The following is a 24352-nucleotide window of genomic DNA, read 5'->3' on the forward strand; positions in this document are numbered from 1 at the left end:
TTATTGAATCCTTTTAATAATGAATTAAAGATGTAATGTAAATATAAGATCAGTATAAAAATAATGATTTAGAAACTAATTGCAAATGAGGATATTCATATTAACCAGTGGATATATTTGTTGAAGAAAGCTAGGATAGGTTTTGGTAACCTATAAAGGGTTTTAATATTACTTATTAGAGTTTCATGATTAGATTTATAATGGAAATCTATTTAACTTGAAGGTGATCAGTCATTCTTTTGTATTGTTGCCAATTTTCTTTGAAATTAAGCCTTTAGAAAATATTAAAAACCGGGGGGTGGGGGGGTTTGGATGTGATTGATCATACTTTAAATGCAGTCCTATTTTATTATTTTGAGTTCTGGGAATCACTTTTTAGAAAGGACATTGCCAGACTGATATAAACTGGCATGGTGGATATGGAATGGGCCTTGGGTTGTTAGTAAATCCTTGTCTCTTGACTTACTCCTTTCACTTAGAAATAGTGTAAGTCTGGGCAAGTCGGCTCTCTAAAATTATAAAAGTTGATTATTTATAGTTAGCACTGCATATATTTGTAATGTGATATGATTTATATGTTATATGCAATTAATAATTAATTATGAAAGATGCTGCATTGGTAGAGTCAAAAATAAGATCAGATTTTCTAATAAGGATATGAGAGTCTTGAATTTGAACAAAAAGATCCACATCAATTCATGAATGCAGGAGAATATAAACTCCTTTGAGGGTAGGGATTGGTTTGTGTTTTCACTTTCAGCACCTAACAACAGAATCTGATAAATATAAATCTTAATGAGTACTTGATAAATTAAAATCAAATTCTATTCCAATAAGTATTTTAATTGGAATGTATATATTCTTAAAATGTAGATAACTCATTTTAGATTTTTGTTTTGAAATTTTGAGTATTTGTTCACTGTTTTTATTAAACTTTTAATTTTAATATGTGGACATATAAATGAAACATTTTATTTTTAAAGGGATTTTTAGCTAATCAGAAGAGAGCTGAAAACTTGAAAGATACTTCTGTGCTACCTGATTTGTGCCTGAGTCATGCAAATCAGTTGATGATTATGTTGAATAATCATAGAAAACTGTTGGATATTAAACAGAAATGTACCACTGCCAAACAAGAACTTGCAAATAATCTACAAGTCAGATTGAAGTAAGTGATTTCTAGTGTATTTATAATTACAAAATTTTATTTTATTCAACATGAGTTTAATCTAAAACTTCTTGACAAAAATATTTCTATCAGTAATATATTGTCATATAAAGTGATTGATTAACCTAGAATACAAATGAAGTTGGGTTTTCTTGGTACTGAATTTTTAAATATTTGTTTGTAAATTTAATGAGAAAGTATTTCTGGATAGTAGATAGTATATGGCTTTTTAACCTATCATCTGCTTACATTTACTATTTATCCATAGGTGGTGTTGCTTTGTTATGCTTCATGCTGACAAAGAAGGAGAGAAGCTACAAGCTTTGCTTCGCCTTGTAACAGAGCTGCTAGAACGAGTCAAGATTGTAGAAGCTCTTAGTACAGTACCACAGATGTACTGCTTAGCTGTTGTTGAAGTTGTAAGAAGAAAAATGTTCATAAAACACTACAGGGAGGTAAGCAGGTTAGAAGACATAAATATTTGTGTGTGTGCGCTTGCTTGCACACGCATATATGGGACTTGAGGAATTGATAGGCTACATTAATGTGTCTTTTTTTTTTTTTAATTAGTGGGCTGGTGCTTTAATCAATGATGGAAAACATTTATATGAAGCTGAAAAGTCAAAAAGGGAATCTTTTGGAAAATTGTTTAGTAAGTATTCTTTTGTAGCTTTTGTGTTTTATTTAAATACTGTTATATAGGTTCACAAAATGTTTCATATGCACAAGGTTTACAAAATAAGGGGTTAATATTTGGTTTGCTTCATATAGAACTTTTGAAACTTTTGTTACTGGAAAATATTGCGGAAAATGGTCATTTACAAAGTTTTATAATTGATTTCTTTTAGCATACATGATTTTGTCTATGAATTTATTCAAATAAATATTCCTTTGAAGTTCCTTTTAAAAGTTGTAACTTTTCTATTAATGTTATTTTTACGCAACAGGACTAGGTGCACTCTTTAAAATGATAATTATGAGAAGGGTATTTAGGAAGGTCATATCCTTCATCAGTACATAAGATTGCCAAAAAGTATCCTCTCGGTAGACAGTTGTAGAGGTCTAATTCACAAAACTATTTATTCTTTAAGCACTAACAACATATAAGCCATTATGGATCTGGGTAAAAAGAAAGAAAATATAAAAAACCATCCCTAACTTCAGGGAGTTAATGTTAAAAGAGAGAGGGCAGTGTTCACACAGATAATTTAATACATTAGAGTTTGATTTTTTAAAAAAATTCTTAAATATAGTTATCAGTGAAATCTATTAAAGCATGTTTTTTGAAGGCTTAACAGATGTATATAGATTTCCAAAGGGAGGAATTATTAAAATATATATATTTTGCCTTTTTTTATTCATTCTCTTGTAATCATATTGTTATTCTCTTCATACAGGGAAATCTTTTTTAAGAAATCGTCTGTTTAGGGGACTTGACTCCTGGCCTCCTTCTTTTTGTGTATGTATGCATTTTCTTAAATATTATTAAATTTTATGTTTTAAATCAACTACATTTTTGAAAATATTAGGTATTTGGAAAGGACCTGATGTGGAAACTGTCAGTAAAATTATGTGGCAACTTTTAAAATAGTCCCATAAACAAAATGAACTTTGTGCTCAGAGATGAAAGTTTTTTCATTTAGGGTAATCTTTTGGTCTTTTAGAAAATTAAGGAAATTGCATACCCTGAATACTTTTTTTTGAGAGCATATTATGTATATGTGTGTGTGTGCATACATCCATATACATAGTGTATGTGTATATGTGTGTGTGCGTATGTGTGACACACATATAAAACAATTTAGGAGTATATATACAGTATAAAAATAAGTTAAACAAGAAAAATTGAGAAAATATACGTTTTCTATAGCCTCTAATAGTGTCAATTTGTTGATAGACAAATACTTCATAATCTTTTGTCATCATATACCATTGATACGGCCTTTTAAAAATATTATAATATAAGATCAAAATTAGCTGAGACTCAATGAATCTTAGCAATTTCTATTTAGAATTAACAGAAAATTGAACTCTTCAATCCCAAGATTTAGTGTCTGACAACTTAATTTGATCCCATTGAAACCTATCATGTTTATTTATTTCTGCCTTTTAATTCTGTTATCTTTATTCTGTAACCTATTTCATTTTTATGTAAATTTCTTATCTTCAGACTCGAAAGCCTCGTAAGTTTGATGGTGAACTTCCAGACATTTCTTTAACTGATTTGAAGTTTCTGCAGTCTTTCTGTCCTTCAGAAGTACAACCATTACTCAGGTAAAACGGCATTGCTCTACTTAATTTTTGATGTGATCTTCATTTGTTTACATTATGATACTGAGTGTCGGGTTCTAGTTAGTGAAATATTTTAGAAGATATTGTAGGAAAAGGAAAAGCTAGATCGGTGTCTTTTTTTTTTTTTTTTTTAAAGTAGAATCCAGTGAATTTCACTGGAGGAATGTTAAGGACCATGTGTAGGTGAAGGAGTAAGTCAATTCTCCAAGAAATGAAGGGAATTATTGAACCAGTAGTCTGTCCTTAAAGACCTTTTAAGCTCAGGAGATAAGCACTTGGCTTAGGTATGTTTTAATACTGATACATCAAAAAAAAGTTTTAATTATCTAATTTATCAATTTTTAAAAAATTATTTCATTGTAATTATGTCATAATATTATCAGGAATTCAAAAAAAAATCTTTTTCCACCCAGGGTTCCATTACTTTGTGATTTTGAACCTCTACACCAGCATGTACTCGCGCTACATAATTTAGTGAAAGCAGCACAAAGTTTGGATGAAATGTCACAGACCATTACAGATCTACTGAGTGAACAAAAGGTAGGGTTTTTTCATTTGTATATTTGTAGGTAAACATTAAGGCTATGCTTTTTAATCCAATTCTGCTTTTCTTTTCCTTTTTTTACTTCAAGGCTTCCATGAGTCAGACATCCCCACAATCAGTTACTACCCCAAGGATGGAAAGTACAACAGGAATTACAACTACTACCTCACCTAGAACTCCTCCTCCACTTACTATTCAGGATCCCCCGTGTCCTCCAGTATGTCCATTAGAAGAATTGTCTCCAGATAGCATTGATGCTCATACATTTGATTTTGAGACAATTCCTCACCCAAATACTGAACAAACCCTTCATCAAGAATCTTTAGATTTAGACTCTTTAGCTGAAAGCCCTGAATCTGATTTTATGTCAGCAGTGAATGAGTTTGTAATAGAAGAAAATCTTACATCTCCTAATCCCATAAGTGATCCACAAAGTCCAGAAATGATGGTAGAATCACTCTATTCTTCAGTCATCAATGCAATAGACAGCAGACGCATGCAGGATACAAACATATGTGGCAAAGAAGATGCAGGAGACCATTCTTCTCTAAATATTCAAATGGAAAAATGTAGAGCTGTTGCCCAAGAATCACAGTTCAGTTTACAAAACATAAAAGAAGATCTCTGTCACTTCAGAACACTTGTGCAGAAAGAACAATGTGATTTCTCTAATTCTTTAAAATGTACAGCTGTAGAAATACGAAATATCATTGAAAAAGTAAAATGTTCTCTGGAAATAACACTAAAAGAAAAACATCAGAAAGAATTGCAGTCTTTAAAAAATGAGTATGAAGCTAAACTCAATGCATTAATAAGTGATAGTGAAGAAAATGAAAAAAAGATTAAAAAATTAAAAGGAGATTTAGTAGGTCTTGAAGAAGTTTTACAAAATAAAGATAATGAGTTTGCTTTGGTTAAGAATGAAAAAGAAGCTGTTCTTTGCCTGCAGAATGAAAAAGATCAGAAACTGTTAGAGATGGAGCATGCAATGAAGAACCAAAATTTTGAAATTAAAGAACTGAAGCAGTCACGAGAAATTGTGTTGGAAGACTTAAAAAAGCTCCATGTTGAGAATGAAGAAAGACTACATCTCCTTAGGGCAGAACTTCAGAGTTTGGAACAGAGTCACCTGAAAGAACTAGAAGATACTCTTCAAGACAAGCACACACAGGAATTTGAAAAAGTTTTGAATGACCACAAGGTTTCTTTAGAGAAATTAAAAAAGGAAAATCAACAAAGGCTTGATCAGATACAAGAATCCCATGCAATAGTTGTCCAAGAAAAGGAACAACAGTTGCAGGATTTAAAAGTTAAAGTTTCTGATTTGTCTGACCTGAGGTGCAAGTTAGAAGTTGAGCTTGCTTTGAAAGAAGCAGAAACTGATGAAATGAAAATATTATTAGAAGAAAACAAAGCCCAACAGCAAGAAACTTTAAAAATCCTCATTGAAAAAGAAACAGAAAATTTGAAATCAGAGATAAGTAAATTAAACCAGAAGATTCTAGATAATAATGAGGACTACCAAATAGGTTTAGCAGAGCTGAAAACTTTAATGACTGTTGAAAAAGATCAGTGCATTTCAGAGTTAGTCGGTAGACATGAAGAGGAATCAAATTTGCTGAGAACTGAATTAAATAAGGTAACATCTTTACATCAGCAAGCTTTTGAAATTGAAACTAAATTGAAAGAACAAATAGTGGAATTGCAGAGTAAGTTAGAGTTGCAATTGAGTATTCTTGAAAAGCAAAACAATGAAAGAATGACCCAACAACAAGAAAAATATGAAGCTATCATCCACAAACTTGAAGAAGACAAAGAGAAAATAATTATGAGTCAAGAACAAGACAAAGAACAACTCATTCAGAAGCTTAATTGTGAAAAAGAGGACGCTGTTCAAGTTGCCCTTAAAGAATTTGAGTTACAGAGAGATGCTGTTGAAAAAGAACTATTGGAAAAAATTAAACATCTTGAGAGTCAAATAACCAAAAGGTAAGAATTCAATTGCCTGAAAGTATTTATAATTGAAAATAATAGATTTGTATTTCACCTCTTATATAATTTTTTTTTATGTAATCATGTGCCCTAAATATGTTAATTGTAAAATTGAATGTGTGGGTTTTAACATTATTAAAAATTGTATTTGGGCTGATATTTTAAATCATACGCTGTATAATAGATTAAATAGACTAAATGAAATGGACTTTTTGTATACATGTATATGATTGAAATCACAAGTTTTGAAATATTTTAATTTTCATAAATGTAGTTTTTAAAGGTAAGCATTTCTGAGAAGTTTTATATTGTAATTTTCCAGAATTTTCTTCTCAGTTTGCTTTGAGGAAAATGTTGGGAAGAATCATTTGGTTGTATAGATCAAAATCTGTGTTTTAACTGTGCATATATTTATTGCTGCCTAGTCGTCATTAAAGGACTTTATAATTGTGAGCAAAAATGCAATGACTATTTAGGAAGTTTACTGCAGTGATCAGTCAGTTCACAAGCTTTATGTAGCAAATCAATAATAATAATATTTATATAGTTCTTTAAAGTTTTCAAAGAGCTTTGCCTAACATTTATTATATAATCTGTTGAATCTTTGCTGTGAGGCTCTTTTTGTTAAAAATTTTCGCTTTTTGTTTCAGTTGTGAACTCTGTATTTCACAGCTGTGTCTATCCCTGAGTTATAGCATCAGATGTATTATTTTAGAGTTTTAGGACTTAGCCTAATTATAGTATAAAGAGAGAATTTTTGGTGGTTAGATTACAAGGACTTTACCTGTGCAAGTTAAAACTGCCAAAAACTGGTGGCTCATTTATTCTCAAAAGACCTGAAAACTATTGCCTTAGCCAGTATCATTCTGCAATAAAATCACAGATTGTTCTAGTCATACCTCTTTATAACTTAAAGTCCTATGGTCACCTTTATATTTGCAACTATGTTTCCATGGAACCTGCTATGTCTTCTAATGTTGTTTTACCTAATAATATATTTTTATGGAACCTGTTAATGATGTTAGGCAAGCTTTGCCTTTACTTTGGAACTTTACCTTGAAATATTATCATATAATAGTCATGACATAATTATGCTATCAGTTATAGCTATAAGAAATGTATATGAAAATTTATACTTGATTTTCACTATTATTTGTGTACAATATATAGATGTTTGTACTTAATAGAAATAATAAATCGTTTATAGAGGAACTATAATATATGATAGTGGCTGAGCAGCTTCTCATGTCTTCAAAGTTGTGTTTAAAAGAATGTATATTTGCCATTGTGTATGGCTAGTATTGTTCCATATGCATTTACTTATTACTGCATTTTCTTTAATCGCATTTCAGCCAAATTTAATCTGTTTATAAATACCAAAATTTTCCTTCTGGTACTAGAAAATAAGGTCTGAACAATCAAAATAACATAATCATGTTTTTAAACATTGCGGAAGTGATTAGGGGGAAAAAAGAGGGGACTTTTCAGTCTAGTATGCCTTGTTCATAAAAGCATGCATATTTTAAAATTTGTACCTTTTGATACTGTGTCAATCATAAAAATTACTATTTCTGTTTTGAGTGTTACTAATAAATCAAAATCCATTTTTTTATGAAGTCGTGATTTAAAGGCTGTTGTAATTTTATTGTAGGCTGAAACCTAATTAGTTACCAAAAGGGGAAAAAAAAAAATTTTTAACTGAAAGTTAATAGGGAAAGAACATTTTATATGTAGAAATTTCACATTCCTGAAAAATGTGCTTCTTTCAGTTTAGATGCCCATGTGTATAGAATTGATTTAAAAATTATAACTAAGATTGAAACAATGTATATTTGTATCAGCAGCTTTCAAAAATGAATTTTAGACCATATTATTTAGGGAAATTTAAGATTATCATAAAAGCTTAGGTTTTAAAAAAAAAAGATCCTTTGAAATTGAAAATTTGGACTTGAGTTAATTAAACCTTCTAGCTGTTACTACTTATATAAACTTGGTCAGTTCACTTAATCCTGAGGAAGTCTCACTTTGCTCATCTTTAAAACTAATGGTTTGAATTAGATGCCCTTCAAAGTTTTATCTAGCTATTGATTTTGATCCTGGGCAGTTTGAATTTTGAAAGAAGATAGTGAGGTTTTTCTCGCTTTCATTTACTTATTTATTTTTGCAGGTCAGTTGTGATTAAGTTATGTGATTATAAAGTGATGATAAAGAGGATTTTCAAGAATAAGATAAAATGAAATATTTGTAAATCACTTTAAAAACTTCTTTCTCCCTTAGTAAAATTACTTTTCCAAAAAAAAGGATGTCTCCTTTATTTTACACTTGCAATTTCTTGGGTTTTATTTTAAATTTTACTTAAACAGTTTTAAGTTTATGATAACATTTACAATTCATCTAGAAGTCTAAACAGTTTGGTCATAGCATAGTTTACCATTTGTTTGCCTTCTATATTTTTGATGTTTTATGAATGATGCTTAACTGCATGTTTAAAATGTGAAGAATTGTACTGTAGGTATTACAAAAATTAAAAAAAAACTCTTTCCCCCCAAAATCCTATCTTCTTCCTAACTTTCCTATTACTGGTATCATCAGGATATCTATCTTTTCAGTTCCCTGGGCTCACAGCTTAGGTACCATCCTGGACTCCTTGCACTTTCTCATTCTATATCCAATCTATTGCCACCTTGTCTACATTTTACCAGGACTGCATTCTGGATCCTCCTATCTTCTGTTTTTATTTTATTCTACTTGGTGATTGTATTAGCTAGCTTCCATGGATTCAATTATCACTGTGCTGATGATTCTTTTATCTAACCCCAACCTTTCTGCTGACCTCTATTATTGAATCTATAACTGCCTATTGGACATCTCAAACTAGATACACTGTAGCTATTTTAAATTCAGCATGACCAGAATTGTTGTTAAGGTCTGTCAGTTTTGTCATTGTAACAATGCTTTTTTCCTCTGACATTGCCATTGCCCTAGTATAGGGCTTCCATCACTCCATTCCTAGACTATTGCAGTATCTTGCTGGTTGAACTACCTTTTCAAAGTCCTTTACCACTCCAACCCATTCTCTACTCAACTATCACAGTTACCATCCCAAAGTATACATCTGATCATGTTACTCTCTCCCTGCTAAATAAACTGTAGTGGCTCCCTGTCACCTCCAAGCTCAAGCAGTCCTTTGAAATTCAAAGCCCTTTTCAACCTGGACTAGACCTCTGCCTTCCCAGTCTTCTAATACTTTTCCTCAATCTTTTCTGTAATTCCAGTCACATTGATTGTTCATCAAACAAGATGCTTTGTTTCCCAACTCTCGTGCCTAGAAGCTCTTTCTTCTTCCTGGCTTCCTTCAAGTACAACTAAAATCATACCTTTTACAAGAAATCTTTTATGATCCTTTTTAATGTTATCATCCTTTTGGGCATCTTGAGTTTATTTAGATTTTTTTATATGTATAAATTGTCTCCCCAATTAGACTGAGTAAGAATTACCTTTTTTTTTTTTCATTTTTTGTATCCCCAGTGTTTAATTAACCAGGCACATAGTAAATATATAATAGAGTTATATTTCCATTTGCATATTATTTTATTTGTAAATTTTAAAGAATGAACACAGAAATGGAGGTAGGTTATGACAAAGATCTTATTAAGATCTTAGAATTTTACATAGTTGATGTCTAAAAATAAGGGTTCCCATTTCATGTAGTCTTTTGAGATAATTTCCTCCCTACAACCATGTGGAGTATTATGGCCGTCTTATAGATGAAGAAACTCTGATTTACATATGGTTAAATGAACCTAAAACCATCTGCCACTTCCACTGTTCTATTCTGCTATTCCAGTGTTTCAGCAAAAGCCATTTTCTGATTTTTCATTTATTACTTAGATTGCCAATAGGGAGAAGAAGTATAGCTAGCAACAGTAGCCATAGAGATTTTACAATACAACATTGACTTTTAAGTGCTGTCATTAGTATTTTTCCCTGCTTAGAAATATTACTAGGTCATCCCCACTCTCTAAAATGAAATGCTCAAGGAAAAAAAATCTTACATAAGTATTAAGAATCTGAATTATGTAAAGGTACTGTTTATGTCTTGCATACATGCTTCTTAGCTTCTACTAGGTATTATGTATTAGTACAAAAATACTTAAGAACAAGTAGGTGATTTTTTTGTGTTTTGTTTCTTAGAAGAACAGATTTTTTAAAAAATTAACATTAGGCTTTCTATACATTTCAAAAGCCATTTGCACATACTTAATTCATGAACTTGATCCATTTTCATGTGAGTTGTTGGACCTGGTCATAGGCAAACCACATCAGCATCAAATTGATGGAGGATCTTCAAGCAAGAGAATTTTGCATTAGTTTGTTCTATAAAATTAGAACAATGGCACTTATCTCCCAGTGTTTTTATGAGGACAAAATGAAATATTTGTAAATCACTTTAAAAACTTATTTCTCCCTTAGTAAAATAGTAATGGTAGTGTATTGAAAATAGATAATAAAAATGGGAAACTTCTCTTGTTTCAGGAAGATGTAGTAAAATTTGATCATGGAGTTATCACTTATTATTGATGGCATTTTCTTGGATTAATATGATTATCAGGGAGATCACAGTTTTTCTGTTTGGCTTGATCAATAGGATAGAACTCTTAGCACCAATAGGTAGAAGTGGAAAGATAGGCAGATATTGATTGGCAAAAAGTAAGTTCTTATCAGTAGAGTTTTCTAAAATTGGAATGATTACCTTGTGAGATAGTGAGTTCACTTTCACAGGAAGTTTTAAGGCATAGACTGAATAATTTCTAGCTAAGCATGTTCTAGAAACCATATTTCAGGATTGAAGGTAACTTAAAATTTTTTTGTCCTTTTTTCTGTGAGTTAAATATTGCCACAAGCTACGGTCTCTTAGCTAGCTACAGTGATATTGTATTACTCATACTACATGCTTGCAGTTGCTTTTTCTGAAACATAGGAAGCCAAACTTCAGATAATTATATTTTAACTTAGGCATTACTATGTTTGAGGGGAAAAATATATCGTCCTTCTTGTTTAGTTGCTAAACTACATTAAGATCATTTGGTATTTAAAAAGGAATTTCAATAATTTAATAGCTTGTTCTCAATATTATATTCACTTAAGTCCTCCCATTGAGCATACCAGTGAAGATTCATCAAGTTTAGTTGCTGAACTTCAAGAAAAACTTCAGGAAGAAAAGGCCAAGTTTTTAGAACAACTTGAAGAACAAGAAAAAAGAAAGAATGAAGAAATGCAAAATGTTAGAACATCTTTGATTGCAGAACAACAGGTAAATTTTCTTTTCTTGTGAATTTACAAAGGGTAAACAGCATCGGGACTTCTTAGTCTTATTTGTCTACGTAGCCTATGTTCTCACTATTACCAGAAAATAGCAATGGTTATAATATTCAGGAGGTCTAATTATAATATTCAGGAGGTCTAACTGGGGAAATCTTTAGACCATGTTGGGCCAGTGATACAGGAAGTTCTTGAAAGATCCACCCAAAAAAATGGATTTTAATTCATGACCCTCTTAAGTACACCCCCTTATTAAACATTCTATGTATTGCGAAGTTCTTATGATTTTCCTGGAAATGTCACATTTTGAGTATGGAATGTTTCATTCTTTATACATGTATCCCCCCATTTAACACAGTTACTAGTACATATTATTATTTTTTTGCTCAAGCAATTGGGGTTAAGTGACTTGCCCAGAGTCACACAGCTAGGACGTATTAAGTGTCTGAGGCCAGATTTGAACTCTGGTCTTCCTGAATTCAGGGCTGATTCTTTATTCACTGCTCCACTTAGCTGCTCCTCACATAGTAATTCTTAATAGATAATTGCTGATTATTAAAAACTTTGGACAGGAGTTATGCAATTCAACAACTTATTTAAACTCTTGAGTTTTTAAAAGATGAGTTTTAACTAATTAATTTCTTAAGGCCCAGCCAATTTTGAAATTCTAAATTAGTTGGCAACTTTTCTTTTAAATTTCTATTACTTTGGGGAAGCTAGGTGGCATAGTGGATAGAGCACCAGGCCTGAAGTCAGGAGGACCTGAGTTCAAATGTGATCTCAGACACAACACTTCCTAGCTGTGGAACTCTGGGCTAGTCACTTAACCCCAATTGTTTCAATTTAAAAGAAAAAATTTTTTTTTCTACTGCTTTTTACTAGTATTGGGGGATAAAAGGGGGATGGGGGAGCAGATAATGAAGTAAAGGTAGAGTGGTGTTCTACTTTACAGATAACTATAGTTACACCTTTTATATTGCAGTTGTTGGGGGTAGGTAAGCCCCTTTCATCTGAAAAATCCATGTAAATATTTTGGCCTTTCCTTCACACTAGAGAAGTCTGGATTTTTTTTTTTTATGGCATATTTTTAGTACCATTTTATAAAATTTGGGTTCATGTATGATATCATATGTATATTATGTATTTCTGAGTTTCTAAACTTTTCCTGTGTCATTTGCTGGCTTTTGCATATTGTCTATGGCTTCTGCAAATTTTTCATTTATTATTTACTTGCAGTTTATTGAAACTGCAATGGGGAAGGGATAACTGTTCTTTACTATCCTCGAAAATACACTGGACTTTCACCTTGTTGATCTAATTTCAGGTCCTATAAATATGACTTATTGTGCAACAGTGACATGTACCAAAAGTTGCCGCTACTATGAGAAGTGAGGACAAAAACAGTGTTCCCCTTTCCTAGCTTTCCAGTTTGTCTGTCACTTATTTCTTTGTTCCTTAGATTCCTCAGTCTGTAAAACATTTAACCTTCTTAGCTTCCCAAACTTTTCTGAGGAATTAAAGCACTGTGTATTGACTAATGTCTGAATCAACATAATGCAGTAGTCTTTTTAATAACAATAATAACTAACATTTATATAGAGCTTATTGTGTGCCAGGCACTGTGCTAAGTGCTTTAGTCTTTCACCATTTCGTACCACATCAAATCTTTTATACTTATATAAGAAGAGACATAGCCTATTGGAAAAAAGTCTGATTTTTGTCATTGAAATAGAGCACTCACATTTGTATCATAATTTTCACAGCTTTAGCAAATTTCAAAAGAAATTTACCATTTTTATTTGATATTAATTACCAATTAAGAAAATTCTCAATTAGATCAAAATGTCATCAGTTTTCTAATTCTTCCAGGAAACCCATCAGTGCTTGTTCATTCTTTGTATTGCTTTTCCATGATGTTGCATGAGTTTGCCCATAGGAGTTGGAGTCCACCCTTGTTGGAGGCCTTCGTTGCATTTTTGTGGATCATTTTGAACTGTATATTTGTCATTTCTTTCCCTTACTATTTAATTCATTATTTCTTGCATTTATTTCTCCTTTACTACCTGCTTACATCTACGATGTGCATTTTCATTGTCCTCCTAAATACTCATTCCCTGTCCTATTTAAAAATGATGTTCCATGTCTTTCAGGCATACTTTCGTAGAATGTTATTAAAGTGTACCTTTCTTTCTAGGAGAAGCTTTGAGTTTCCTGAAAGCAATTCAGCTCACTATTCCTCATCTGTTAAACCTTAGGCCCAATTTGGTCATCTATTAAATATATCCTAGATATATACTGATCTACAATAAATATTCTTTGTACACCTGATTTTTTTATGTTGATTAGGACATTCTACAATATTTCTAGGCATTATGGCACCAATGCACTATTATATGCAAACCAAACTATCTGGAGTAGCTTAATCACTATAAACACAGTTTGGATTCTTGCATTATATACCCTTCTTTATTCACAATGATGAAAATCCTGGGGAAGCACATTTCCCTTTTTTATGCCTTTATTTATATGACCAGAGAGCTATTAAATGCTGTCATTTCTGTTGTTAGATCTTAGCAATGAATCTTGAATGATTTTAATATATATGAATAGAATATACTTTATTGGAAGAAAGCCTTTTCTTAGATTTTTTTCATTTTCACCTTTTTTTCATAATCATAAGCATCTTGGAGCCTCTACATCTTTCAGTTGCAAATTGGCAAAGATATGTACTCTTGTAGATTATTGCTTAAGAAAGCCAGTTTGTTTTCTATTAATACCATTACTAAAGATGTATTTAATTCATGTGTAGTTGAGTTTTGTAAGATTTTTGTATACCTGATAAAGTAAAGCACGTAGCTTGGTAGTTATTGATGTCTTATTTGCTTTTTCTTAGTAATAAGGAGGGGTGGCTTTTTTTTTTTTTTTTTTTAACGATGCTGTGGTATCTTCCTTTCAAGATAACATGTGACTTAATCCCTTTACATCCTCACGATTTTGTCACCTGCAGTATGAATTTTATCTGTATAAATCGGGGCCAATCCAATTGCTTTTTTCTTTTTTTCTTCCCCTTTTTGCCATTTTTATTTCCTATGATTATACTTGATGGTAGAAAAATTAAATCTTGCAAATCTTTTCCTTTTTCTTTCTTTTTGTTGTCTTTCTATTATCATTCTGAAAGCACCCTACAGATGATTTTGTTCTTTCTAGGCTTTCTTTAAATTGCTCTTATGCTTCGCTGTTTTAGTTTGAGTAAATACAGAAACATGAAAAGCATTTATTAGGTAATACTCATTGTTGTGTAAACACAAGGGATACTGTACCTACGTTCTGTGAGCTTTATTCTAATAGGAGAGACAGCATACTAAATGCTAAATATGAGATCTAAGCCAAGGAAGGAAATTATAGTTTGGGAAGTCATAGAGATAGTGAATGGAACAAAACATGGACAGGTTCTACTGACTGGCCTTTCCCAAAGCCAGTAGTAGTATTGATTTGAATACCATACTGAGCAAGAGATAAAAGAGTAGAAGGCATGTCGTTACAGGGACAGGGCAGAATATGACCAGATGAAGAGGAGGAAGTTTTGGTCCCAGAGAATGCCAAGGAGAGTGAGCTGCTAATGCAGATAATCACCCATTATTCTATTTTGCCCAATTTTGTGAGTTTATATTCTGAATTAGTATTAGTATTAGTATTTTTGTCCATCATTTCTCTGTTTAGCAAGTTAAGTGAAATGTTTGCTCACGAAGTTTGCTCAGTAGGTTCTTTTTGTTGCCTTGTTATTTCAGTTGATTTCATTTAAAGAGTGAACTTAAGTAAACAGTGATTATGGTCAGTATTGGTGTAATTTCCATTGCCCTTTACTTATTTTTTCATTATAATTACTTGTTCAAATATTTCACTATTGAAAATATTGTTCTAATTATATGATTTTTTTCTTAATTCTTCCAGCATTTTGTTTTTAATTGTAGTATTGGCTCTGACAAGTCAGTGACCTAATAGTATAAAAACAGTTGATTCAGGTTTTTCTCCCACATCAATTAAATTTTTCCTGTGTGCTAAAATATAATCAGTTTCATCTTTGAAGTGTCCTATGATACTTAGCATGAGTGTTGAATACTAATTATTTTCCAGAAGTAGTATTCATGATGTAGAGCAGGAGTCCTTAAACTTTTTAAATAGGGGGCCTGTTCACTGTCCCTCAGACTATTAGAAGGCCGGACTATAGTAAAAACAAAAACTTTGTTTTGTGGGCTTTTAAATAAAGAAACTTCATAGCCCTGGGTGAAGGGGATAAACGTCCTCAGCTGCTGCATCTGGCCTGCAGGCCGTAGTTTGAGGACCCCTGATGTAGAGGCTTCTTCCTTCTTTGATCTTTCTTATTCCTTCTTCCTCTCTGAAGCTCTTTCACCATTTTGACCTGTTCCCACTTTTGTATTGAAATTATTGAATATCAATATATGTTAATTTGTTAATTAGTTGTTAATAGTGGTTTTCTTTATATCCTCTATAACCAATGGTGGTACATAAGATGTAATTATTTTCATTGTTATTCTTTTAAAAATTTTTTCAAATACTCAAGTTCTCTAATATAAAAATAATTAAATTCCCCTAAAATGAGATGGGTTTTATTGTCATTGTTTACATAGTAAATCTAATTCTTTCAATTCTTCTCTGCCTCTTCAAAGAGTTTATTAGCTATGTTTTTTTCTCATTTTGTTTTATAATGAGTCACAAGATTGATGTGCTTCAGCTCCTCCATACATTTGTTTGCTCTCATATTGCTTAGATCTCATATTTAGAATATAAACAACCAAAGTAAAAGCTATAGACCATCTTAAAAACTTTCTTGGCATCCTTTTCTACTCTAGAATTCTATTATTTTGCTTTAATTATATAAATTTGTGATGCTTGATTTTTGAAGACCATGTCAGTGTTCCATAAACTCTGACAGGTTCTATTTTTGATGAAAAGGTTATGGCCATAGCAACAAATTGAGTCTGCTTTCTGAGGACCAAAGTCAGTGAGCATGTACAAGCTCATCTTGGGTAGATAGGCTAGCCTGTGTCCACTTCTACTTCTTCAGTGATAGTGGCATTATTGTGGAAAAGAGGGAATAGCAGAAACTACCAAATATTTTGAAGTGTAATTAACAATGAGTTTAATACCAAGACCATTGAATTAAGTTTCTACCATCTATATTTCCTGGTGCTTTTTTGTAAATATAATTAGCAATTTTTCAATACTATTATGTTAATTTTCTGCCTTTCATGTCTAGACTGTTAATTTCAAGTCTTTTTTTTCTAATCCTAGACTAATTTTAACACTGTTCTAACAAGAGAAAAAATGAAGAAAGAAAATATAATAAATGATCTTAGTGACAAATTGAAAAATACAATGCAACAACAAGAACGAGATAAAGGTTAGTTTGATTTATTCTAATAGAATGTTTTAGATCACTTCTGAAGTGATCTTTTGGTTTAAAATTAGAGAAATTTTTGAAATACAATAAATATTAGTTTGTTAATTGGTTATTTTTATTCTTTATGTTCAGATTTAATTGAATCCCTTTCTGAAGATCGAGCTCGTTTGCTTGAGGAGAAGAAAAAACTTGAAGAAGAAGTAAATAAATTGCGTAGTAGCAGTTTTGTTCCTCCACCATATTTAGCTACAGCCCCTGAACTTTGTGGTGCTTGTGCACCTGAACTCCCTAGTGAAACAGACAGATTAGCCTCAGAAATGGCAGATGAAGGAAGAACGGATTCAGCAATGGAAACAAGCATGATGTCTGTACAGTGAGTGTTCATCTGGGTGTTTGTATCCTCCCAACATAGCTAAAAACTCTTTGCTAACCAGAACTTTGCAAACAATTTTCTTAGAGCACAGTGTGTAACAAGGAAAGAGTTTTGTAAGTTAAAAAGAAAAGATTATCTTTTAATTATTGATATTGAGAAGATAGAATAAAGATTGTAAAATAATCACAAGCTCAGTTAAAATTATATTTGGGCAACTTCAATACAGGAGACACAAGAGTTAACATTAACACTGTAAGAGACACATTGAAGTTAACTGGGACTGGGAATATTGATGTTTATCTCTCATTTTATTCTTTCTTGGCTTTCTATCTAATAGAGAGTCTATTGCACACAAAGCATGTTTAAGCTATAAAAACTTATTCTTGAAAGGACATAATTGTGTAAAGAGCCCTTTTGTCATGTGAACAAAAACAAAGTTATTTATATATTACTTGAAAAATTATTCCATCCCTATCTTAAAGAAACAAAAGTGATGAAAATTTCCCCTTGATTTCTGAGGTGTTCATTTTCTTGATAAGGTCTTTTATTTACAAGTAGTTTTTTCTTGGTTTCTGATGGTAGTTTATAATTTGATCCTAATAGTAGATATATACTGGGAAACTTCTCACTTTGTCAGTGTTCTTTCTTCCTTTACCATTGCTTTTGCCTTCCATCTTCAGATAAGTTGTGTTTTCTGTCTTATCTTCAGATCCTTGTGCTGTTTTTAACTCCCCTTCCTTTTTTTTTTTTCCCCCAAGAAAGATTTCATTCTGCATGTTGATGTGAAAAGTAAAAGAGGTATTCCTTTAGAGCCTTTATCCTCTGAAATGAGGCTAGAATTTTTTCCTTCCGTTTTTTCTTAATATTATAATTGAACAATGTAATTGATTTCCTTTATTTTATTTTATTCTGAGAAAGTATTATAAGCTTCCTTATTTCTATAAGCTGTGTTTTTCAATCTAGATCAGGATCACATTCACTTTTGATGCTACTGAAAACTGCTAACTCACTGAGCTTGCCACACTTGAATATTTCTAGTTCTTTTTCAGAAAAAACTGATAACTCCTACTCCTCTTTTTTGTATTTGTGAAGTGGATTATTTTTAAACAATTGCAAGACTTTATTGAATTTTCATCTTATTAGATTCAGTCCAAATCCTTAACCTGTGAGAATCATTTTGAATCATGAATTTTGGGTCACAGTATGACAGCTTTCCTTCTTAATTTGATGTTCAGTCTAAAAGCTTGATGAGCATGCCTTCTCTGCCTTTATTCAGGTTTTTAAGAAAATTAGTAAAAGTGGTCAATCAATTTTCTTTAAGAAGCAAGAACTGGTTTTTTTGTTTGTTTTTTGTGTTTTTTTTTGCCTCTTTGAATCTTCAGTGGTAAGATGGTAGACATTTTAAAAATGTTTATTGGCTGAATAATTTGTATTTCTAATGCTTAGAGCATAGTAGCTTAATAAATATTTGTTTATTAATTGACATATTTTATCAAATTCTTCTTTAAAATCTTGTTAGATTTTGAACAGGAAGGTACTCTATTGGCCACCTATTCCAATTACAGAAGACCTGAAACTTCAAAGGATTAAATGATGTGTCCAATAGATAGATTCAAAACCAAGACATACATTTTGTCTTCAATGAACTGATAAAGCCATGCTCACTCTATTGATTTGTTCATTTGTTTCTTCCCCTAGAAGCTTCAGTGGATATTATTGTTTAGCTTACTATTATCCCAGCAGGCACTGACCCAGCCACGATAGAGAAGCATGGGTACATATATAACGTATATATATGCATATACATAGAAAGATATAACTGGAATACTACAGTTGTTGAAATTTAGACAACTGAATTCATGTTAGTGCTTTTTATATACCAGACATTGTCATTCAAAAGGAAGGAAAAAAATAACATAACTGCTATCAGGGTATTCAACTAGTATTAATATCTAGTCCCTTAAATTTCAGGGGTTAATAATCTTCATTTTGTCATTAAATTTTAAGCTGTAAACATTGATAGCCTATTCCCATGATAGGATATATGATAGTAAAAATAAATTTTCTAAATGTAATAAGAAATTTGTGAATCATTGAGCACTGCATAAGTTTTATCATGATTTGGGAATATATTTGATACCCTTGTTCTCTATTTTTTAAAATTGTTTGTGTCAGATCTTAAAAATTTAGAAATCTTCATTTGAAGTTGAATTTTAGAGACGGCAGTTGAAGATAACACTTAATTTTGAAACAACAGAATAATTTTTTCATAAAATTCCTTTTTTTTCTCCTTAGTGAAAATATTCACATGTTGTCTGAAGAAAAACAAAGGATAATGTTGTTAGAAAGAGTAAGTAACTTGTTTTTTTTAATTGTTAAATTAATTGTGTTCACTTTGGAATATACTTGGATATTCATTAACATATTTTATTCCATGAATATATTTTAATTCTAAAGAATCTATCCATCTTCTTTGCATTTAGAAGTTACTGCTTCATTTTTTTTTAAGTATCTAATTAACATTTTAAGGAATCCTGTTTCTTATTAGAGAATAAATGACTTAACAATTACTTTTGAATGACAGTTGCATTATCAGAGAATGAAATCTGAACTCTTTACACATCTCCTAGTTAGTAGTAGTTGTCTTCTATTAACTTTTTAGGAAATGTAACAGTTTTTTTTTTTTTTTTCTTCCCTTTAGTACATAAGGTTAAATGACTTGTCCACAGCTAGGAAGTGTTACATGTCTGAGGCTGGATTTGAACTCAAGCCCTTCTAACTCTAGAGACTGGTGCTCTATCTACTATGTCATCTAGCTGCCCCTGAACAAACATTTTATGTATTTTTTTAAATGAAAAATTTATCTTAGTTGTGTTAAAAAATATAAAATGAGGACAGTAGTATTTCTGGCAACACGATTTTACAATTAATGCATTTCAAATAGGAATAAATTTAAATGTCTGAATAGAATTTTGAAGGTTGGCAATTCTTTTTCATTTTCAGCTTTGACCAAGGGATCACTTACATACATATTCTGTAGTTTTTATATTCTGGCAAGCAGATGTGTAACTTTTACAATGTTAATAGGGAAATTCTTTGCCCGTAGAGCAATCATCATTCTTCAATTGAATAAACATATTTTAATTTCTGTCTGTTTTAATGAATATCTAATGAAATTCCAGAAATCAAAATAGCAAATATTTTCAAATAGAACTTAAACAGGTATGTCTATAACAGCTTCATTTTCAGATAAGTTCAGAGCATTTTGAATTGATTTGTTGTAAAATATCAGTAGATAGAGCTATCCTAAAGAACAACTGTTAGGCTTTACTATTATTATTTTTTTACTTCAGCATTCTCAAAGAAATGCTATTTGGTTTTCAAGTGTTTTGTCATTTGGATTGATTATGATTTAAGTACAGAAAAGTTTTTCATTTGTTTTGCAGACTTTGCAGTTAAAAGAAGAAGAAAACAAGCGGTTAAATCAGAGATTAGTAAGTGTTTGTTACTTATCATGTTGTTATCTCTAAAAGCGTCATTTCAGCACTATATCTACTTTTGAGTCTTTCACAGTTGATCATCCTTACAATATTGGTGTTACTATGTCCAGTGTTTTCCTGTGCTTTAGAAATAGGCTGTATGAATGGTGAAAATATACTGTAAAAATATGTAATCTCTATAGTCAAAGAATCTTGATTCAAATTCCAGCTCTCTTGCTTACTATCTGCATCATGTTGGACAAATCATCACAGTTATATACCACAGTTTAAGCTATTATCCAATTGATGGGCAGCTCTTCAGTTTTCAATTCTTTGCCAATATCTTTGCCACAAATGGATCCTTTTCCTTTTTTTTTTTTTTCCCCAATCTCTTGGGAAACGGAACAATAGCATTTCTGGGTCAGAAGGTATGCACAGTTTTATAATCAATGACCTTTTGGGCTTGTTTCCAAATTGTTCTTCAGAATGTGAATAACATAGTAGAATGGTGGCCAGGACCAAATATTTTAGTTGGAAAGATTAGAGTTAGTGAGTCAATCTGTAGAAGAATAGATTTAGGTACTCTTTCCAGTAGTTGATTTGATTATGGTTCCAGACCTGGAAAAAAAGGAGAAGGTGGAGGGTACATAAAACCAGCAAGCAAATGGCCAAGGAATAAAGTGAAAGGTATCTAGTTAGACCCAAATATAGTATCCCACCATGACAACTACATATCAAGATAATGAGGCTCAAGAATTGGGATGGAAAGATTAAGACCTTATGGAAAATATTGTCCAGGAAGCATGGTGAAGAGATGACTGGGAAGTAATTTAATATAAAATATATAATTAGTATCCCCCCCCAAAAAAAAAAAAAAGAGTGAACTTGCATCTGGAGGAATTCAAGTCTTCCTGGAGAAAGAGGCATATACTAGCTGGGTTTTAAAAGAAAATAATATGTTCTAAACATTGAGGATAACAAATTTGAGTGCTTGAAAATTGGAAAGTACATGGTAAAATCAAGGGGAGAGCAATAGTTCAGCTTTCTTAAAAATTTTTAGAAGTGTTGTGATATGCTTAGAGAGGAATAAGGTATAGCCATGTGAATAAATTATGGGCCCTTAAAGTACTGAAATATGAATAGGGTGATGTCAAGTTGTCAATAATATTACATTGTAATGTTAAGTCATATACACACCCATGTGTATCTATCTATATGTATGTATGCATGTGTGTACATATGTATTTGTGTATATATAAGATTTTTATCAAGCCCACAATTTGTTTTATGTAAATCATCGTACCCATCATAATTGGTAGTAGAATAGAACCATATATACAAATTAACACTTATACACACACATATACAACATATGTATATATTCAATATTGATATTATAAAGAGAAATTCACATGCTCCTGATTTCTTCATTTTTAAATTTAATCATTAAACTATTTTTGTATGTATATGTATAATTTCAAACCTTTTGTTATATAGTTATATAAATAACTATAATTTCAAACCTTTTGTTATATAGTTATATAAATAACTATATAAACCTTTTTAAAAATTTATATTAAGTAATTTCCAATAGAATACTACTTCTGATTAATAAATATCAATAGAGAAAGCCTGGATGATTTGTCCAATGTGATGCAGACAGTAAGCAAGGGAGCTGGAATTTGAACCCAGATTCTTTGACTCAAGGGACTAACATATTTTTCCAGTATATTTTCACCCTTCATACAGCCTATTTCTAAAGTACTTCAACAATAGTTACTTTAGAAACATTTTTTTATGATTTAAAGTAACATTTAAGCTCAGTTTTCATTTAAACTTTCATAAATTCCAAATTGAAAGGCTCTAAGGTGCATGATAATAATTTTCATTTCTTGTATCCCAACATATTTTTAAAATCTTAGATGTAATTAAAACTTAAAATATTACGAGTCTTTTACTATGTCTTGTACAGCATATGCATTTTTCCAAGTGCTTAATGTTTAACAGAAACGATTAGAATCCCCATTTAATTTCATGAGAAAAGAGAAGCCAGGAGAGGTTAAGTGACTTACCCAAGATCACATTGTTTAAAAGGGTCTGAAACAACATTTAAAATGAGCTTTTCTCAATTCCAAATCCAGTGCTCTGCCCATTATGCTATATCTAGTGCTTACTGTATTTATAATTACAATATCCAAATTATTAATATTTTAAAGCCCCAAATCTTGAAGCTCACCAATTAAATTTATTTGCAAAGGAGGACAATAACAATCATTAACAATCACTCCTCTTTTGTTTTACAAATAAGGAAGTAAATTGATTACCTCCCTGTCACACAGCATTGTTACTCTGTAGACAGAAAGACTAAAAATAGTTTGATTAAGGCGAGAAACAACATGATATTAATTCATGATCTTTGTAAATCTATACTGCAATATCATTTAGGAATATGTATATTCCTAAGAAATAGATCTATTTTTCTGCATTTATATTATGTGTGCACATCAGTGTATGTTTTGATTTAATGAAAATTGATCATTAAACTAGATAAAGTATGTTTATTTCTGTGTTCTAGTTTCACCTTTGTAGATTAACCACACATAAATATTTGTGATAAAACAAGCTTTTGTTAGCTGAATTTCATAATTTCTGCACACATTCCACCCTCACTATCTGCAGAATTTGTAGGTCCTTTGCCGCCACCATTTGGAATTGCATCTTTGCCAAGGTTAATCTCTCTATATATTTGCACAAACTTATTCATTTAACATAAATTAAACTAAATTATAGCTCTTCATTTAGTTTTTAGTTCAGTTATGTTTAAATAAAAATAAGTTTCACATTGGCAAAAATTATTGAACGTAACCATACTAACATTCAGTGACTAAGGAAAGTATTTTGAATATTTTATCAAGCCTTTTTCATGCTTTTGAGTGACACTTGAATTATCAAGAACTTTTAGATAAATGTAATTGTCAAATCAAAAAAAAAATTTAGGTATTTTAATCTAAATTTGTTTCTGTTTAGGTACATAAACTATTTAAGGATAATAAACTGTTTGAAGATCATCTTGTTTTATATGCTTTACTACTTGTTCAATTTTTTTTCCCAGATGTCTCAAAGCATGTCTTCAGTTTCTTCAAGGCATTCTGAAAAAATAGCTATTAGAGAGTAAGTATTTACTTTTGGGAGATTCATTTATGTATGTAACCTGTTAGCAAGTAAAATCTCTTAAAAGTGCTAACTTGTTAGAAAAGTCATAGAATTTCAAATTAGAGGAGACTTGAAAAGATATTTAGTCCAAGTTATTGCCTCTGCTATTCAAAAAGTGATTATCCAGCTTACTTTTTAAGATATGATTTATAAATCACTGTTTTAGTCAAGTCATCCAAAATAGATAAGTCATCCTTTCTTCCACTTCTCTTCCTAAGCAACACTTTTTATACCTAGATTGTATCACTTTGATAACTTTCTTTTCTCTCCCACCATTTGTATATATCTAGGATAAAAATAATTGAAAAGGGGAGAGGGAAGTTTTACTGCACTTTGTGCAGAAAAGTCAAATTATAGTGACCTGCTAATGGAGCCATCATAATCATTAAAACTACCATATGTTTTTAAAAGTTGATTTTTAAAATGCCATGTTTACTTATAGATAAATAGCTAGGGATAAAATGTCAGAAAAATGTTTGTAAAACCACACCAGTTTTCTCAGAATCAAATTTATTAAATACAAAGTGCGTGCCAAGGTACCTTATGC

The 24352-nt window shown here is 31.1% G+C and overlaps 1 protein-coding gene across 2 annotated transcripts in view; it reads left to right on the forward strand.

Moving 5' to 3' along the window:
* RB1CC1 (RB1 inducible coiled-coil 1) overlaps window positions 1-24352 on the forward strand; it is a 68684-nt gene that overhangs the window by 38640 nt on the left and 5692 nt on the right. For both annotated transcript variants that reach the window (XM_051970202.1, XM_051970203.1), the window contains exons 9-21: window positions 984-1168; window positions 1437-1623; window positions 1739-1820; window positions 2566-2627; window positions 3339-3442; window positions 3874-4000; window positions 4093-5993; window positions 11145-11310; window positions 16632-16740; window positions 16873-17113; window positions 19409-19463; window positions 20560-20607; window positions 23705-23763. In XM_051970202.1, coding sequence (XP_051826162.1) covers window positions 984-1168; window positions 1437-1623; window positions 1739-1820; window positions 2566-2627; window positions 3339-3442; window positions 3874-4000; window positions 4093-5993; window positions 11145-11310; window positions 16632-16740; window positions 16873-17113; window positions 19409-19463; window positions 20560-20607; window positions 23705-23763 — 3326 coding nt within the window. The remainder of the gene's footprint in view (window positions 1-983; window positions 1169-1436; window positions 1624-1738; window positions 1821-2565; window positions 2628-3338; window positions 3443-3873; window positions 4001-4092; window positions 5994-11144; window positions 11311-16631; window positions 16741-16872; window positions 17114-19408; window positions 19464-20559; window positions 20608-23704; window positions 23764-24352) is intronic.

The sequence above is a fragment of the Antechinus flavipes genome, chromosome 1 (assembly GCF_016432865.1).
Source record: "Antechinus flavipes isolate AdamAnt ecotype Samford, QLD, Australia chromosome 1, AdamAnt_v2, whole genome shotgun sequence".
Lineage (NCBI taxonomy): Eukaryota > Metazoa > Chordata > Mammalia > Dasyuromorphia > Dasyuridae > Antechinus > Antechinus flavipes.